The 20,103-nt window shown below is 42.9% G+C and overlaps 1 protein-coding gene across 1 annotated transcript; it reads right to left on the reverse strand.

Moving 5' to 3' along the window:
• Positions 1 to 3,047: 3,047 nt before the first annotated feature.
• On the reverse strand, positions 3,048 to 18,710 carry LOC139203201 (tetraspanin-1). Its single transcript, XM_070832883.1, has 7 exons — positions 18,654 to 18,710; positions 13,938 to 14,144; positions 10,764 to 10,838; positions 6,366 to 6,464; positions 4,676 to 4,819; positions 4,097 to 4,180; positions 3,048 to 3,141 (listed from the first exon to the last, which is right to left on the reverse strand). Exons 1-7 carry the CDS (start codon positions 18,708 to 18,710, stop codon positions 3,082 to 3,084), a joined length of 726 nt encoding a protein of 241 aa, XP_070688984.1. The 3' UTR covers positions 3,048 to 3,081.
• Between the last annotated feature and the right edge of the window lie 1,393 nt (positions 18,711 to 20,103).

A 20,103-nucleotide genomic window follows, 5' to 3' on the forward strand; every position in this document is an offset into this window, starting at 1 on the left:
AGGCGTTTTCACTGGAAGTATTTCTCTGTGACTGAACACCGGCCCCGGGTGGCATCCATCTTTCATCCGTCTCACCGACAGGAGCCTGTCGTGTGCTTGTGAGCTGATGCCACTGTTTGTGTTTATGAACCTGTCTGTTGGGAAAACGCCGGCAACAGGTCTAATTAGGATGGATTTTCATAGTGTGTGTGTGTGTGTGTGTGTGTGTGTGTGTTACTGACAACAGGGTCATGTAGCTTTTTTTTTTCCCCCCACACATGAGGCATTTGTTTCATTGTCTACACACACACACACACACACACACACACACACACACACACGCTCCAAAACTGGTCATTTGTGCCTGTCAGTCAGAAGTCGCTGGTTTGTGTCGGTGTGTGTGTGTGTGTGTGTGTGTGTGTGTGTGTTTGCCGCCTTTTAAATGTCATTTTTGACCTATTGAGCATTCTGATGAGCCGAGCTCAGAGGCTGATGGCTGAGATGTAGATGGAATATTGATTTTGTGTGTGTGTGTGTGTGTGTGTGTGTGTGTGTGTGTGTGTGTGTGTGTGTGTGTGTGTGTGTGTGTGTGTGTGTGTGTGTGTGTGTGTGTGTGTGTGTGTGTGTGTGTGTGTGTGTGTGTGTGTGTGTGTGTGTGTGTGTGTGTGTGTGTGTGTGTGTGTGTGTGAGCCGGGGGTTATTGTTAAACATGGAGCTCAGCAGCACTGAGATGATGACAGATTTAACTCTAAATACCTTGCAGGTGTATAATTGGATGGAGGAACGAACACAGTTTGTCTTACCCGTGCTCTCTCTCCATCTCTCCATTCCAGCAACCCCCATTTCCACGATGCATTAGTGATGTGGCCACAGCAGAGTTTCCTATTGTTGTGTAATTAAACACAACAGAGGGGGAGATGTGTGCATGTTCCTGCAGATATTTCACAGTAAAAGCGTATGATTTTTATTCATTTGTATTTTTATCATCCTCTTTGTTCTTTTTACTAACTTCTCCTTCCTCTCAGACCCCAACACATGCACATTTAGACAAATGACCCTCCTCCCAACATGTGATACTTTATAGTTATTATAGTTATTATTGCTTCACTATACTAATATGAATGTATGAGCCCTGTAGAGTCGTGTCATCAACAGTTGTGTTCACTTGTCTTACCCCTCTTGTTCTGTCTTTTTGCACTATTAAAGAGCAGGAAAGAAACCCCAGTGGGGCAAAGGAAGGTTTGTGCCCTCTGAGTAGCTTTTACTGTGAATCATATCCAGGAAGAGTCGAGTTGAACTGACGGTTCACTTAAACTCTAATGAAGGGGAAATGAGAGAGGGATGAGAGAACGATAGAAGAGAAAAATGTCTTTAGTTTTTGATGCTGAATTTGTGTTACTTGGTAAAGAGCCTCAGTTTAAAGCAGCATTAAGTGATTCAGTGGAACAAAGTGTCAACTTTACACTGACATGGCAATAATAGCATCTACTTTTAGTGTGTGAATCCATTGGATTAATGTCCTTTTAGCTCGGTTTTCCTCTCCACCAGCGCCTGAGAAAACTACCAGGCTGCTTTTTCTTCTAGAAATCACTCACTTTTTCTGAGTTTCTGAGTTTATTTGCTGAAGAAACTGGGGTCTGGGGGGGTTTTCCTGAAATTATTAAGGATCTCCTGTGTGAAACCTGTGATTTGTTTCTCTTTATTTCTATGCTAAGCTAGCTTTGTTAGCGTGACTCACTCTCTCATGCTGCAGTTTTCTCTTCGGTCACACAGAAACAGTTGAACAAAGCCTGCTGGTCGAGGATGTGAGATGAAAGCACTAATGCTCTGCCTCCTGTCTTTTTAGTCAAACCTTTTATTGGTCAATATTTATTCAGCCTTGTGTCACAATGCAGCCAAAAGTCAGAGGCAGGAGATGGAACATGAATGAATAGTGTGCAGGACAAAAGGTCGTTTTGTGGTCTCACTGTGGTCATTTTGTGTTGCTTTGTGATGGTTTTGCTGTCTGTGTAGTTGGTTTGCAGTCGTTTTGTTTGGGTTTATGGTCATTTTGAGTATCTTTAAGGTTGTTTTGCGTTTCTTTGTGCTCATTTTATGTAGTTTTCTGGTCACGTTTGTGTCCCTTTGTTCATTTTGTGTAGTGTTACACCATCGTGTCATTTTGTGTATGTCTCCTTGTGGGTGGTTTGCATATATTTGTGGTAATTTTTTGTCTCTTTGCTGTTGTTTTGCATCTTTTTGTGTGTTTTTGCATGTCTGTGTGCTTCCTGATCCATCGTTCAGTGTCTGGTGTCGATGTTTCTGGATTTTCCCCACTGTAAATAGTCATTTCCAGGTTCCTCATCATTCCTCCACATAGAAACACAGCCGCCATCTGGATACTTTCACAATACTGTATGTTTTTCTTGTTACTGGTGCACACAACATCCTTAAAGCTCTGTGATTGGATGTTTCTCGCTGAAATGCACCTTGTAGCACGTATTTCCTTTAGTTTTTATGTCCACAGGATTGTACAGTTAGCTACAAAATGACCCAAATAACTTCTCTGTAAGTATTTTCACATTCAGCAGACACAGAACAACATGAACATCCAATTGGAGTTGTGTTCGCGTCCACCTGATGTGTACATCCAGTATTTACTCTCCTTTTAGCAGAATCATAGTGAAACAGGCTAAAGAGCTCAGTAGAGCTGCAGGGAAGGTGATTATTTTGAGTTCCAGGCGACACCTTTCACAATAGACACTGTAATTGTTAATAGAGTGAAATATCGAGTCATGTGGCACCATTTACTATTGATTAAAAGGCTGAATAGTCTCTGTGCATCTGTGAAAGGAATTTACAAGGCACCATCACGTAAATGCAGTCAGCATGTTTGATATATTTTAATGGCAAACATGAAATATTTACACTCAGCGGGTGCTTAAAAAATGAATTCTTTTCATCATAAAAATGACATTATAGTCAGACACATCCCTGAAAAAAGGAAGGAACCAGAAAGAAAAGCACTATCCTAAGTGATAGATTGTTAAATAATGCAGATCAAAAGACCAAATCACATTTGATCTGTCAGTCTCACTGCGGTCATGTTTCCCTGAGGGAGTCTCAGCTGACTGTGTTGTCGAGGTGGCAGTACAGGTACATGGACACTATCATGGCAGCAATCTGAGGAGACAAGATCATACAAAGGCTAATTTGTTTTTGCATCATATTTGCATTTAAAAAATACTTTGAATATTATCATATATCTATCTAGTCTCTCTAGAGACTCCCATGGCAGAATATTGTAACTAATTCATCTGTGCCTACATTTTTGTTATCGATTTCTATGGAGTTCCCTAAAGTCCCGAAAGGTGATTTTTCTTTTTTATCTTGTGGGAAAAAGTTAATAATCTTCTGCGCTCAAGATAATTTACTTGAAAATCATATGTGTCTCTAAAACAGACCCATTCGTGGTGTGTTTTCCATCACATCATCGACTGTTCTTATTGCTGCATTAACACGTAAGCAGCATTTTAATGTAGCTGTCGAGGTGCTGGTTTATATTCTGGTGAGGAGTTTACAGGCGCCCCCTGTCCACCTACACAGGTGTTCTCACACAGTGGAGAGGGAGAGGAAAACATAAGATAGTTGATGCATAATCAATATTCATGTTGCAGTAGTGGTGGTGGTGGTGGTGGTTAGCGCTGTTGCCTCACAGCAAGAAGATTCCAGGTTTGAATCCAGTCTGAACCTTGGGGTCTTTCTGTGTGGAGTTTGTGTGTTCGGCCTGCGGCTTCCTCCCACAGTCCACAGACATGCAGGTTGGTTTACTTGGTGAGTGCAACAATACTTCATAGGTGTCACGGCAATACCTTTCCCTCCGTGCATGCTCCGGGAGCCTGCTGCTAATGTTTCAGGGCTTTGTGTGTTTGTGTCCGAACATGATGAGGAGAGGGGGAGGGCCTTTGGCTCCCCACCCAATCAGAAGTTGATTAAAACTTATTGGTAGAACTTTTTTTTCCTTCACTTTCACCGGCACTGGTAAAGATGCTGCTTCCCTTAACCAGAGGGTCGACAGTGGGGGATTTCTACAGTCTTGCAGCCAAAGTGAGCTCACTTTTCATGTTTTTTTTCTCACCTCTAAGACTCCTATTCCTGCTGCGATGCCTCCCACGATGTTGGCGTGCTCTTTGAGGATCTCTAGGATATGTTTGAAACAGCCCTGAGGAGGTCCAAATATGATTATCAGTTCTGTACAAGTCGGCATGATGCACACAGTGAACAACAAGTGAAGGCACCATTGGCTAACAAGACATACAGCATAAGGAAATCAGCACATGCACTGTTTTCTCCATATTTAACTGTTTCTCGTTCTCGAGCGATAACACCTTTGATTTGTAACACGGTTAGACATCATGTCATTGTAGCTAGAGCTAAACATTAGCTGACATTAGCATCTACTCTTGGCACTCTGCACTCAGTTGCTGGGACACCTGAGTAAAACAAATGCTGTCTTATGCAATAAATCCGTCATTTATTTTACAGCTTACAGTGTTCAGCTCCTGCTCAAAAGGCTTTAGAGACATACTGAATAAACCTTTGGAGGCTTTAATTCGTGCAGCTGTTGAATTGCATTGCATCCTATCCAGAGATGTGTCTAGTATCGGATTCATAGTAAATAAGGGTACACTAAAGAGACTTGTGTTCTCCATGTCACCTGCACAGCGCTGCGCTCTGCCTCGGCCGGGCGACAGGGGGCGCTGTTAGTCCAACAGCAGCTCGGTGGCAGGCTGCCATCGTTCTCCTTTTCAAACTTCGAGCCCAGAAAGTCGGTGTAGTTGGTGAAACCGCAGCACTTGAGCTGGGAGAGGGAGGAAGAATCACCGTCATCACACAGCAGGATAATGGTGTTTTTATCCACAAGCATTGTTACAAGTAATAGTTAAAGTTTAGTCGGAGCCTCGCTGCTGCTTCAGGAGTTCACGATGTCAGATCAACTGTTCCTCTGTATTGTTGTGCTTTATTTTTCAGAACAAATCGCTGTTTATTGTGTTTATTGTGTGTGTGTGTGTGTGCAGAAAGGTTCGAACCACAGCAAACTGTGAAGTCTGAGTGAGCTCCAGTAACCATGACACTGTTTCTGGGGCACCGCATTGCTTTGAGTTTTACAAATGTTGCAGTCAGAGGCTTTGAGTGCTGCAAACTAAATTCAATTCACCTAAAAACAGGCAGTAAATTGCGACATGCCTGGCTTGATACAGCGAGGTTTAAATGGCAGTATATGTTTTGTGTGTAACACAAGCTGTGAAATTGCTTGAACGTTTTATTGTACATTGTTAACCCATCGCACTAGTGAGAAGAAAGGTTTCTTCCTTCAGTGAGGGTAAGAGACAGATGCTCCCCGAGTTACCTTGACTGAAACTTTTGTGTGCAGGTGAACTGACTGATTATACACACTGTAGAATTTAGATTCTGTTATTGCTTTTGTTTGATTTCAGTACAGAGATTGTAGCTTAGCACTTTAGCTGCAGCCGGTTTGTATTCATTCAACTCGTTGAAGGACACAGCAGAACGCTTACACAGGGTGCACTGAGTTGGTCACTTAAACCCTGTGTCTCTCTAAATGTTTAAGATTGTATCATGCTCACACCAACTTTTTGATGACATGCTAGCACGCAACTGCAACAGGGCCCCAGACCCTCAACATCCCCACTCTGTGTTTTTGTTCATTAATTAACTCCACTCATTTGAGTTTTTTCAAGAATTAGCTGTAGTAATTAAAATAATTCCAGATTATATTTTGCACACATGGTGCATATTCCCAAAGAATGTAATTTTAGTTTTAGTCAAAGGTGATAGCATACATGTAGAAACAGAAATGGACGTGCATTCAACAAAATCTAAACATTCTGGTTGATATTTGTACATTTTAAAACTTTTGAATTAACAATAATTTTCTGAACTCTATTTTATTCCATGCTGAATGTTGTGTAACTCCCTGTCAATAGTGAAAAGTATGTCTTGTGACAAAACACTGCACTGACAACATGACCCTGCAGCGTATACACTGTGGTCTGCACTTCATGGTTTGTTGGAGAATCCTTCCATGTAATATAGATGAGACATGAAAATACCTCCAGCTTGCAACTGTAGCACAACATGTCAGTAATGTAAGGTTCACATGAATAATGTAAAATAAAATAAATGAGAGATTATGCCGAAAGGTTTCAAGATTCTGCAAGTTGATTTTCATGGAGAAGAAGTGAAAACAAAGGCAAAAAACACTCAAAACCTGCTTATTTGGAATATTACACATACATGCACAAGCAGTTTGTAGTTAAGAGCTAAGACCAGTAAACTCCTTTGAGCTGTAAACATGTTGAAAACAAACCGCAGAGACACTGTACCTCCATCATGGTGGTGTTCCAGATCTTGGTGACCACGGGTTCACTGCCGTAATCTTTTTGTAGAGCGGGGGTTGCCCACGCTCTGAGGACGCCTTCGGCCTGAGGAAAATACACACATGTAAGGACTCCCACTGACTGATTATGTATTCCCTGTAGAAATATGACTTTCATCCTCTCAACAAATCTGAACTAATAAGGACAAAGCCAAAAAAAAAAAGCCCTCACTTGTCTTAAGCCTAAAAAGGTCAAAAATATCCCAGTTTAGCCAAACTATCATGACTCTGTCTGTGTGTCCTCACTGTCAAAATGTCCCATTTTCCTAAAAATATCCCCATCTTCAGTGTGTCCCAACTTTTTGAATTCTGTCTCTTTTAGGGTCCAGTGTGTGGATGAGTCTGTAAATGCAAATATGCTCCAGTAAAATGGTAGAAAAGCACATTACTGCACTGCAGAGGGTTTTACTGTCGAAGTCCCACAGTCTCATGCATATACACACCCTTAAGTACACACACACACACACACACACACACACACACACACACCGCACTATAATATGGAAGCCCCTGAAAATAAAACAGTGCGGTTGATTTTACGGGCAGGAAAGGTAATTCTCTGGGAGTCACCTATTCATCAGAAATTAAATAAATCTTCTCTCACACAAAGCACTTGGGAAATAAACAGGCCCGACCTGGCACCTGGAAAAAAATGAAAATAAATCAAAAATTGACGGAGTCATTTTTCTCCATTCTTCTCCTCCTTTTTATGGCTGTAAACGGGGCAGCATTTACATATATATTGATGCTCCTGATGGCTTTGGTCAGGACACATTTTGTCTCCTATTTGTGTTTATCCACAGTGCAGAAAGGGCAGGTTGTGTTTGAGGCAGGGGGAGAGTCTTTTGTTGTGAAAGAATTCCTTCACAAACACACAGGTTGGCCTTCTTTCACGCCCTCCTCCTCCTCCTCCTCCTCCTCCTCCTCCTCCCGCTCCTCTCTTCCTCAGTCTGTTTTTTCCATTTTGATTAATAATCCCGTCGCGTACAGTCACACAAAGACCCATTTGATGAGGAGGAGGGAGAGTGTGTGGCTTACTGTATGTGCAACCGTGTGTCTAGTAGGTTTATGTGTGTGAAGGTGTGAGTTTTTTTCCTGCTGTGTGTGTGTGTGTGAGTATGTACAGTGATGGGGGAGGAGGGGGGGGAGGCAGGCATACGAGATGCCCGAGGGGATGCTGGGATACATGCCACAATTAAAAGTGCCCCCCAAGAAGCTGGGAGAGCGGCTGAGATCAGAGAGGGTTATTACCAGCCAGCTAATTCATCACTGTCACTCGGCCCCGCGCCTCACCACATCCTGTTAAACACACACACACACACACACATGCTTACACACTCGTATGGGCCCCTACACACACACACACACACACGGTGGACAGGCAGGACAAAGCCTATAGTAAGACCCAGCGCAGTGAGGCAGGAGGCGATAACACATCTATCAATACAGTAGAGTGAACACCTTCCACACACACACACACACACAATGAAACCTTCAGCTTCATGTGTTATTGATCTCTTGATGCTTTATGGTGTATTGCTGCTTTTGAAATAATTATCAATATCGTTTACCGCAGCAACTCGCCGACTGCTAATTGGTTATTACGTTATTATTCAGCTGAGCGTTGCTTTGTTTTAAGAAAAGACAATGGGATCAATCATAAGGTGTGTTTTACAATTTGAAGGAAAAAAAGTTGCAAAAACGACGTGGAAATGTTAGAAAGATGCTACAAAGTGTGACAGACACAAGTGTTTCTGCTTCAGCTCCTGCCAACAAAGCCCTGGTTGGCTCCCCTCATGTATTATCATGACATTCAAGCAGTAGAACTGAGCATCAGCTGAAAAGTACCAGATGATCTTCAGACAAAAGCCGTTTACTGCTGTCGTGACAGAAAGGCTCCTCTTAACCATCTGGACAAAGAACTCATTCCAGTTCCTCTACAGTACAAAACATTTTGTTCCACAAGTGTCAAATAATCCAAACAAAGAGAGACGGTTTGGCACAACTCAGGAAAACTTTAATATGAGTGTATGGTGTTACGACAGCGTGATGACGATAAGCATCTTTCAGCTGACAGTTGATATCGTGTGCGTTTTAGTAAAAGATGACTAACGGCCAAAATGGACACAGAGCAGCATTAGCTTTTATCTCAGGTTTGGTCTCCACCGTGTTCTGTGGGTTCTTCGTCTGTGACTCTTTTCATTTATACATATTCTTTTTTTTTTTTTTTCCATAGTTAATATAAAGTTATCGATTGGTGTAAAAGCAGTTGATGTTAAATATTTCCCATTACTAATCCTTCCTCACACTGATGAGATATTAATGACGAGCAGTAATCTGTATTGGATTACGATTACTGTACATGGAGGAGGCGGGGGGGTCGGTGTGATTCATTAATGCCACATCACATCTATTTCATTCATCCGCTGTGAAGTCCATATCAGCCCCGCTAATAAATCTCCACCCGGGTCACTTCCGAATCACTTGGCGGAGAAAGAACAACCATGACCACTGACGGCCCCTCATAATGCCTGCTGGAATTGCTTATTAAATCTCAGTTATTTCGACCACCTGAAGGTTATTGGCTCTTTGGTTAGATGAGCTGCGGAGGCCCGGTGGCCAAAAGGCAGATTTATGCCGCAGATAAGTAGAACAGAATAGATCTACACTTTATTTATTGTCCCCTTTCATTGTCTGCGCCTCTGTCTCTTACTTATTGACACAGGCGGCTATATATATGCATATTAGATGTATATTGGCCATATTCATTATTCTGATGCTATTGTGTTTACTGTGTCTTATCAAAAGCAGGAGATGGACAGCTGCTCTCACACACTCATATTGGTGATGGAGCTGACGGTGTCCTTTGTGTTTGTAATGAACAGATGATGCTAAAGCTAACAAACAGAGCGTTAAATTGACTAAACCATATCTATGATCTCCTTAAGGAAGACAAATCTATGAGTTATGTGTTGCATTTCATTGAGCTTTAGACAATAGCTCACCTCCCTCTCCCTCCCTCTCTCTCCCTCTCCCTCTCTGTCTCAACATGCTGGCATGCAGGCTGTTGTCGATTCACCTCTTGCCAGATGCCGTCCACAGCACTTGCCTTGGTTAGCTCGGCTTTTGTAAATGACAGGCGGGAGATGGGGCAGATTTATCTCAACAAAACTGCCTGAGCAGCAGCAGCAGCAGCAGCAGCAGCAGCAGCAGCTCCCACCTCAGCCTCCAAGGACACATGGACACACACACACACACACACACACACACACACACACACACACACACACACACACACACACACACACACACACACACGTACACACAGAAAAAACACACACCCTCGCTTAGCTTCTTTGTGTGAGAGCAGGCGCTCCCAGGGTTGGACAAGACCAGAATATATTGAGGAACTGATGGAGAGAGTAAACAAGCAACACAGAGAGAGAGAGGAGCTAAAGGCAGACAGCAAAAACTGTCCATATCAATCATTTCTCACTACAGCTGAGTCCTGAAAAATCTGCCAGTGCCGTGAAAATATTCCCAAAAGAAATGAACTTTTCTCTTGAAACAACTTTCTATAACTTTCGGGACAGATGCTGGTCTGACGCTCTGAAAACAGATCTGGCTGGACATCTCTCTGAGATACATCTGAGATATATATATATATATATATATATATACATATATATACCAACAGCTTCAGCACAGTCCACTCTCCCCCGTGCAGATGTGTTCCTGTTAGATGACCTTGTTTGCTCCTGGGGACTTGGATACATCCTCTGATTGGATAGAAAACTCCACTTTCTAGTTGCTGTATTAGGATCCCAGTCTTCACTAACCTCCTTTTACATAGCTCATTTGAAATCCTTGTAATTATTGTACATGGCGCTAAATGGAAATGGTGTGCGTGTGTGTGTGTGTGTGCATGTGTGTGTGTGTGTGAGGGGGCACATATGTAAATAGGCTGTTTTGCATATAAAATGCTTTAGCCTCAGTATTCCAGAATAATAAATTGCTCAAAGTTAGAGACAGCGCACACGGCCTCAGGCTATCCCAGAGTCATTAAGTAGCCGAATGTAGTGAGGCGGACATAAAGCCAGTAATTCAATGATGGCCGCGGCTATAATGGGGAATTTACATGGAGATAAAATCCAGAGAGTGGGACGAGGAGGTGAGAAGGTGAGGGAGAAAGACAGGGAGGGACCAGGAGAATTAAGAGACAAAGGAAAGGCAGTGAAGAGGAGACGTGGAGGGAGAGAAGGAGTGATGAGAGAAGGGGATGGGGGGGGGTGTGAGGAGGCACTGAATGAGAAGAAAAGAGGAGGAGGTGAAGTGGGGAACTTACGAATGAAGAGTAGGCCAGAGCCACGACTCCAGCTGCCACTTCAGCGATGAATATGATGAGGATGATGGAGAAGAACTGCAGGGAGGGAAGAGGAGGAGACAAAAAGACCGTTGTTGTGTCTCTGAATGTATGAAAATCCTAAAAATCTGTCTTTTGTCCACCAGTTTTCCCAAACCGAGTCTAGACCTGCAGTGACTGAGTGATTGATTGATCAGTCTTTGTCACATTCAACAGTAAAACAGTGAATGTGTTTGGATTTGGACTGTTGATTGAACAAAACAATGTCAATACATCACCTTGGAGGGAAATCATGACATTTTTGACTTTTCTTGTAGACAAAACACTTCAGTAATTAGCAGAGATAAAAATCAGCACAGTAATTGATCGTTAGCTTCATTTCTGCCAGTTATTAAGTCAGTCATTAATAGATAAATTATTTTATCTGGAAACTAAAAGGTGCAAGGCAGCGTCTTCAGATGTCTTGTTTCATCAACGCCTGAAATATTCAGCTTACTGTGATGCAAAACAGAGAATTAGTGCTGACTAATTGCTTCACCGTCAAAATGTACAATAATAACTGTATGTAAGACATAATATAATAATGTAATAATACTCTGAAGATCTTTTGTGATGCATTATTCAAAAATCAGACAACAAAAGAAAACTGTTTTTAAAATTTGGGTTTACTGTGTCACAATGTAAAGGCATTATTTTCGTATTATTTCCCATCAGTTATGATAACATTGTTCTCACCTGTCACCTGAGCTCCCCTGAAAAGTCGCTAATAACCCCTCATTACACAGAAAAGCTGTTTGTGTGGCTGCAGTAGGCACAGTGGGTGAAAGTTAAAGCAGGAAGTCACAGTCACAGTTTGGGAGATGACTTCATCTCATGTCAGCATGTCGGTAAATACGATCTCATCGTTATCATCAAAGATGCTTTTCTGCTGCTTTGTGTCCCTGTAAGTCACATTTTGGTTGTTGAGCTGCAGGTTTCTCTGCAGACTCTGGGATCAGCGTTTTCTCATGACATTCTTTACTCTAAATTGTTGAACTAATCACCAAACAGGCAGGTTAATCCCAGTTTCTAATTATTCTGCTCCAGACCAGAATAAAATATAATTAAGCAAACAAAAATCTAAGCTCTGTATAACGTGTGGTGTAATAATCTCTTCCATTAATACCCTGATCATTTTCTTTTCTAATTTATTCTCGGTTTTCTGGGATGTGGTTCGTAATCTGCAGAGTTCCCTGTTTATTTTGGACATTGAGAACAACTGTGTGTTCATTTGCATAAAACAGGGACTGTGTGCTCTGCCTAATGTCTTTATAAGCTGCAGGATTCCCTTTTGTCAACATTTGCTCTGGAGAAAGTTTCCTGACCAAAGATTGTTTTGATTAAATATTGCATTAGACCCAAGAGAACAGAAGCTTTTCTAAAAATGTAAATCTGGTAGAATAAAAAAATATATTTATAAATTAAACATCAGACTGAAAAAAAGCTGATTCTGCAGCTTGGAGCCACCGAAACAGTGAAGCAGTTATTGTTGTACATAAATCAGAGAGTGTTGATGAAGCTCAGCTGATTCTACAAGGAGACAATAAGGATCTCACTACAGCTGGTTCTCACCTGGGTCAGATATGTGGCTGGATCTGCTGCACCGTCATCATTCAACACAATGGGACATGACGGGGGCTCCGGGGGGCGGGGGTGGTGGTGGTGCCGCCTGAGCTCCTCATTAGACTCACAACGGTGGACCATGAGGTGGTTAGCCCCGTCGTTAATGAGCATAATAATGTTCGCTGGTGGTGTTGCTGATATGAATGAGGCGGGCAGGTGTGGATATTAGCTGAGCTTTATATGAGCAGGGATGGATGAGATGCTGAATGTGGAGCAGCTGGATGTAAAAGCATTTGTTGGGTTTCACGTCGGCGGCGGTTAAAACTCTGTTTAATTATCTCACTATTTGCTTTACCACATGGTTGGTTTTCCCATTTAGTTTTACGATCTTGGATCTTATTGGAAAATCATATGTGTTAAAATTTATTTATTTATTTAACCTGTATTTAACCAGGTAGGTCAACTGAGAACCGGTTCTCATTTACAATGACGACCTGGCCAAAATACATCACCCACCTCAGCAAAACTTCCCTGGATCGTCTAAATGGACCAAAATTTGGCTGCTAGGCTGCTGAACAGGTCCTCCTGATTTTAATTGCCCCTCAATGGCTCCCCATTAAATTCAGAATCCTTGTAATCACTTATAGCGCTGCAGGAGGTCTCTAATGTCTGCTGGTCGTTCCTCCATCAGCACTTCAAGGAGAGCGTGTTTCTGAGGTTGTGGCTCCTAAACTCTGGAACTCTCTTCCTTTGGATTTAAGATTTGCAGAGACTTTTTTAAAAAGCAGCTTTTTGTCGGGACTGTAATTATTTAGTTTTATTGTGTTTAAGGTCTGGATGTTGATGCTTTATTAACCCGTGAAGCACTTTGTGAGGCCTCTGCTGTATAAATACAGTTACTAGTATTACTACCACTAGTACTGTCCTCAGCAGCCAGTCTGAAGCTGGAAGTGTTCAGTGGGTTTAGCAGAGTTTTACCATGAAAATAATAAGTTTGTTTTGTGTGAAAGCTCAAAGTGTCTGATATCAACACTGACCACTTATAGTTGAACTCACTCAGTCCGTTATTATACATGCAGTTGTCTCTCCACTTCCCCCTCTTTCCTCATCTCTGTATGTTCATGACATCAAATTGAAATTTTCACTTGTGTTTTGCAAATTTTTCACACAAGTTTCAATAATTTCATCAGCTTTAAAATTCACTTTGTGCTCAGTGGGAACACACCTACACGGGATGAGTGCTTGTTGCTCAGATTTTACGTCTCACTGCCTCAGTCGAGGTTCATTTTCAGCTTTGATCATCTTTGTTGTGACCTTAACCAATGAGGTGACGGCTGTGGTATCACCTGAACGCCGTAGGAGGCAGAAAGGATCATTCTCTTTGTTATGGAGTTTCCAGAACTACAACACAACCTTAAAATCTCACAAAGATCGTCAGGAAGACTAGAACGGGGCAAAGTGTTACCGTCCAGACACGACCACCTACCAGGGTCTGTGAATAGACACCAATTATGCTACGTAGGGCATCTTCTAAGCTACGTCCGTTACACCTACCGCCAGCAGCAGACACTTGCTCTCCTTGTGGGCTGCACAACAGCCCAGGAGCCCCAGCAGCACCAACACGGCCCCGATGGCGATGCAGAAAAAGCCCACGTTGACAAACTGCATTCCTTGGCTGGAGAACGGCCCCAGCAGCTTGAGGAAGGAGCCCCCATCAACGCTCACCCAGATCCCCATGGCCAGCAGGGTCAGGCCGCCCAGCTGCAGGGGGGGGGGGGGTCCAGGAAAACATTATCAGCATATGCAAGCGCAGGCAGGTGACACTCAAATCCCCTGTCGTCTATATGGGACATTGTCCGGTTAGCTTTCCACGGGGTTTAATCTAAACTCAACAATGGCAAGCAAAACATCAATCATTAGTTTGCCGGGCAGTCCTTCAGCCGGTGTCAACAGCTGTGGAGGGGGGGTAATAGGTTCTGGAAATGTGTGGCCATCTTACATCACTAACCCTCTCTTACTATTACTGCTCAGTGACACTATGACACCTCAATATAGTTCAGTTCATTCAGAGAGAAGGATCCCTTTTGTGAGACGGAGAGAGCCGCCGCCTCAGGCTTGCCATTATGTATCGAGGCCGGGCAACAACTTGGCCTCCTTTTACCTTTCTGAGAGAAATGACTGCCCTTTTCCTTGACAGCCTTTACCTTCCCACTCATGTCACACAGGCATAATGGACAGAAATCCTTTTAATGATCATCTCGTGCCAGTAGATAAAGCCAGCCTTAGGGTGTACAGGAGCTGTGGCTCAGCGTGGAGGACAGTCGAGACACAGGAATCGTTCTTTTTTTTCAGCTCTGCGATCAAATTCAGTAAAGTTTAAATGTTAAAAAGCAAATGTTACAGAAAACACACTGGACGACGTCGATTAGAGTCACATCTCTGTGATTCCATTGGAAACACAGATTATTGAAGCTAGAAATGGGCATCAACACATGCATCATGTTTTAAACACTGTTCCTGTAGAGCTAAACGTACAGTTGGTTCCACTTTGCTGCACAGAATGAAGAAAAACCCCGATTTGTTCTGTTCATTGACGATTCCAATAAAGTTTTCACCTCAGCTAAGACTGCGGTCATCAACAGCATCTAAAATACAACTTCACTTACACTGAGACAAGTTTATTTCATTGACTACAGATCTTTCTTGGCTCCTCTGTACTACATTCTTTCAAGTGGTGTATATTTTCGATGAAATTCGTCACTTCTTGTAAATATTTCACAGGTCAAACCCTCCAAGAAAAGGAACCATTGTGCCCTTTGAGCCACCGGATGTTTTTTAATGTGAAGCACTTGTGCAGAATGGGAGTGTTCTGTGGATCAGATCATCCCAACCTGATAAAGAATGGGGAGCATTTTTAGTTTCCATTTCTCACTGTTGTTATTTTCCCTATACGTACGTAGACCTGAAATAATTCACTGACTAAACGTGCTTGCTGATCGATGACTACGAGCCCCAACAAGGTGACCAAACAATCGTGTCATTAGGAGGCGCTGAGGTGCATCTGTTGGCTGAAAACCTGTAAAACCTGCTCATAACAAACCGAACAATCAGAACTGTGTCACATGTTTCACATTACAGTCTGGAAATCACCTGATCTCACTGTTATTATCTCCCCTGTCTCTCTCCCTCCCTGTCTGCCTGCCTCTCCCTCCTCATCTCTCCACCTTTGACCTTCTCTACCTCTTCTTTTCCACCCTTTTATCCTCCTCCGTCCCCTCTGTGTATTCCACCCTGCAGTCCTCGTACTGAGTGATTTCTTCTTTCCTCCTCGTCTGCAGAAACCACGTTTGAAACCTGATATTGTGTGTCAGGCTCCATCAGGCTCGTTGGAGTCAGGGGGCCCCCTCTGCTCTCCATCAGGCCCCGACACATCTCCTGTCAGAGCCTGACATCTCCCACGTGGGATTCACCTCCCCCTTCTTTTCTTTGTCTCCACCTTTTCCTTTTCCTACCTTGGACCCGCTCTCCCTATCTATTTTTTACTCTCCTTCATTCTTTATGCCTCTCCCCACCTTTTGCTCCGGGGTTTCTTTTCTCATCTCTCAAAGCTGTTCAGTGACATCATTGCAATGTTGGCTAAATGTGATACGACAAGCATATTCCCCCTCTAACTCTACGTGTGCCACCGTCATCCCTGATCAGGTATAATTATAGCTGGCATGCTGTCTTTTTTTTTTTAAGATGGCTAATCCCTTTGATGGTGTGCCACATGCAGGTGGATGCCCTGTCAGTTGAACACCCACGTGGCAAAAGGCTGGAGGTAAATCAAGTTTTTGAAACAGCAGGGGGGACAGAAGAAGCAGTGTCCCATCTATGAAGATGGGAAATATAGCCTATTAGGGTCAGAAGAGAGGGAATGAATAACCGGCCGCAGAATAGGAGGCCACAGCCTCCAGAGAGGGGGAGGAGAATGGAGAAAGGAGATAGAAAGATACAGAGGGAGCAGAAAAGAGAACGGGCCCTGTCCCACCCCAATTGAAATGGAATTGATTCTCTGTGAAAGGGCTGGAATGAGAAAGACGTCAGTAGAGTTTAAAACCCATCTTCACGGGTCATATTACCGGTAGCAGACAATCTGATTAAGTCGTGACACTCGACCACGGAGCTTCACACACAGTGCACATATGGAGATGCTTCTAATTTCCAATGCATTTAGATCAGTTCCATGAGATCAGGGCACACAGGAGAGATGGACACTAAGAAGTAAAATCGCAGGGCAGCTTTTACAAACAGTGTGTGTTTGACACAACTTTTTTTAGACAAGATCTGCATGTTTCAGGACACCTTTTTCTCTTTTCTGTCAGTGTTTCAGTCAGACAAACTTTAACATCACTCAGGCTAACTGCCAAACATTACTGGAAAACTCATGCCTATATCTACAGCTTAAATATAACTCAAATGTTTTGATATGCGTGGATCAAAAGTGAGTGAAGAGGAAGAAGAATTACTGTCAAAGATTATTGCCAATATACACAACACAAGCTAAGTTGGTCTTGGTTCGCCTGTCGCTCCTGGTTACACGTCCACACAGTCCTCCACACATGTGCATATTCAGCAGAGATGAGAGAGTTCTGTTTGGGGTTCAGTGCCTCACACAAAGGCACAGAGATGGTGGGGAAGTGACAGAGAGATGTGATACCTGCTGTCACAGTGTTACTGTGGATCATTACTGTATTTCGTGTCATTTTGTCGTAATCTGATTGGTTGGTTTGTAGACGAGTGTCGCTATAAGTGTCTCATTGTGGGAATTTGTCATCATTTTGACTCAGCTCTTGGTCAGCTGCTGGTTTCTGTGTCTCACAGTGAGATTTCAGCATGTTTCTCTCACCGGGGGCCAACTTTTGTCTGGGACAGGCCAAAATCTCATAGTGTAAAGGGACTTTCAACAAAGTCAGGCATGAGTCAGAGGTCATTAGGGACAGTTCATTTTGTTTTGTTCGGCCTCAATTCATTTTCTCTTTTAGTGAAGTAAGTTGAGCTGGTCTGCTGACATACAAACCTTCTCAGTGATTTCTGTTCAGCCATTAAACAGGTTTCGCCCCCGTGTCGCTCACTGAGCTCGGAGGTTGGTTGGTGCAAAGATTTCATTCAAGTGTATTTTAATAGACATGAAAACATCTGAACTTGATCTTCAGGGCTAAGTTTGAGTTTCAGATAAGAGGATTCACTTAAATAGCTTAAATAAAGTTTGATGCGTTATGAAATAGTTCAATCCAAACTCTTTGTGCTGCTTGAAGTATATATTTCCTCCTTCATAGAATCACAGCTAGCAGCCACACTTGACTGCCCAAGTGTTTCTCCTGATGTGTTGGCACAACGTGTTCAGCCAAGAGAAACCATGAGATTATTACTGTACAGTTTTGTAATTTATGAACTGACCCAGACTCAAAGGGGAATATTGATTCATATATAAATGGATTTTTTCTCTCTCTGCCACGATAGACATTATTTCCTGGAAAGATAAATTCTCTGAATGCAGATCTCCACTGGAGGCGACCCCTCTGCTGAAGAGGAGATGATAAACTTGCAACACCAAACTTGAAATGCAGCCGCAGTGCTGAAATGTGTGAGCGTTCGCATTAACATGTCGTCTTTATGAGCTGAAGAGAGTCATTTTATCATTCTGCTCTGCTGGCTAACATTTCTAAGGGGGGGACATCGTAATCAGTGTGCTGCTGTGACTTTTAGAGCTGCCGCACTAGATTTATCAAGCAGCGGCACTCAGGCAGAAATGGAAAATGTGAGGAAAATGATGACTTGTGCTGGGAGCTTCATCTGTGACAGCAGGAGCCCAGGTGGGCCCGACTCGGTGGGCAAATTCAGCTTACCCTTGCCAAAGTTTCTCTCCATTTCACAAACCAAATTAGTTATCAACATTAAGCCGAAGATGTAGGTGGCAAAATTAGAGCCTTTGAAGTTAATGAGATGAAAATTGCTACGGTGGGGAGAAAGGAGCATCATTTAGGTCTTCTGGCTCAGTGATCTGAAGTGTTTATGTAACGTGTCTGCTCACGTTGAAGGGTGACATGAAATGATTTTCTATGCATTGTTTTGGAAGCTGCTTGTTTTTTTTTTTTTTTTAACTTTACACACGACTTTTCATGTAAAGATTTCACACAATCAATGAACCCCCCCCCCCTCCCCAACTCTCCAACCTCCACAACCACCTCCTCATATAAGAGCGTGCAATCAAAGCAGAAGCATACTCACAAAGATAAGCAAGTTGAACAAGACCATCATCAATTTGACGAATGTGAAGCAGCCCATTTTAATCTGTAATAAAAGGGGAAGATAAATTATAGCATTTCTTTCTTTCATCAGCCGAGACCTACTATCTCTCATTCACACGTTCACACACACAAACACACACGGCGCTGCAAAGTCTACACGGCCAATCTTCACATGCATGCTATGCTATTACATCCAGCCCACATCCCAGCGAAATTACAGTGAAAATTACATCGCTGACAATGAGTCTTAATGATAACACACACACGGCTGTGAGAAACAGTAAAGATATCTGTTAATGGGAGATCTACAGAAGAGGGAAAGCCACATTAGAAAGGGAAATTCAAAGTCGTTATATCAAGGCACAGAAAACACAAGTCTTACCCTGCAGTGTGTTAATGTTTCTTATCCAGAGGAAAGCAGAGTTAAACAGTGTTCTGGGTTTCGCAAAGCAAACCTGACCTGAATAACTGAATCTAAAAAGATGCTTCCTCAGGCTCAGGTGTTTCCAGGTGAGCCCATGTGAGTGCAAAGGAGACTCTGTCTAAATATATCCGTGTAGGGATGATGTCCACGCCGGTACGAGCCTGTGGCGGACACCAGAAATCTGATGAGTGCTTTTCCTCAGGCTGGCTGGTGGAGTGAGCCGAGGACTGGGTGTGGTCCCGGAGGATACAGGCCACAGCAGGTGGGTGCTGTGCAGGTACAGTGCAGGTACAGAGGATCGAATGGCAGCTCTGACCCCTGCAGGTACACAGTGACACGCATCCACAACACAGGAGCTCCATTTCAGAGATTTAAAGTCTGAAAAGGTGGAGTGTCTCTGCTGCAGACCCGTCAGGCTCCTCAATAATCCTCAACACTTGAGACGGGAGCGTGATATGAAGAGTGACAGGTGAAGTAATGTGTTGCACAACATCGGTAAAGATGTAGTAATAACCTGGCAGCTCTGTTTGTCATTAATTATTGACTTGGTCGTATCATAAGAAACAAAAACAGTAGGATGCTCCTCAGTGAGGCTGTTTGTTTTAAACCCTCACTGTTCCCTTCAGAGTGTTTTAAATGATCTATTTATTTATGTTGCTGCTAAACTGCTGAAGAAATCTGACACATAATCATATTAAGGCGATATCATTGTTGTTATGTTACCATCTCAATCGACTGTTAAGAGTTTAGGATAATGTTTGCAGCTCACTTTTGGATTTGGGGAATTTTAGACTTTAGTGTTACCCAAGATAGGAATATGTCTGCCTGATCTATTAGTTAGTCCACATCCTAAAAGCCTCTTCTCTTGTCATTTTACCCTTTGGCACAATATGTAACCATCAATTTTTAAACAATTTGGCCTCTGAAAAGGCATTTTCAACCAGCTCATGGAATAAACATCTGCTTCATCATCTTATTTGCTAGAGCTGGTGAAATCTGTCTTGGA

This window comes from Pempheris klunzingeri, chromosome 6, assembly GCF_042242105.1.
Source record: "Pempheris klunzingeri isolate RE-2024b chromosome 6, fPemKlu1.hap1, whole genome shotgun sequence".
Classification (NCBI taxonomy): domain Eukaryota; kingdom Metazoa; phylum Chordata; class Actinopteri; order Acropomatiformes; family Pempheridae; genus Pempheris; species Pempheris klunzingeri.

Bases quoted from the DNA above. Each gene is read 5' to 3' on its own strand.
- LOC139203201 (XM_070832883.1), bottom strand. From the start codon at position 18,710: ATGGGCTGCTTCACATTCGTCAAATTGATGATGGTCTTGTTCAACTTG. The intron at 14,145-18,653 runs GTGAGTATGCTT...CCCCCCCTGCAG, and splicing joins TGTTCAACTTGCTTATCTTT to CTGGGCGGCCTGACCCTGCT. The intron at 10,839-13,937 runs GTAGGTGTAACG...CCCTCCCTGCAG, and splicing joins GCAAGTGTCTGCTGCTGGCG to TTCTTCTCCATCATCCTCAT.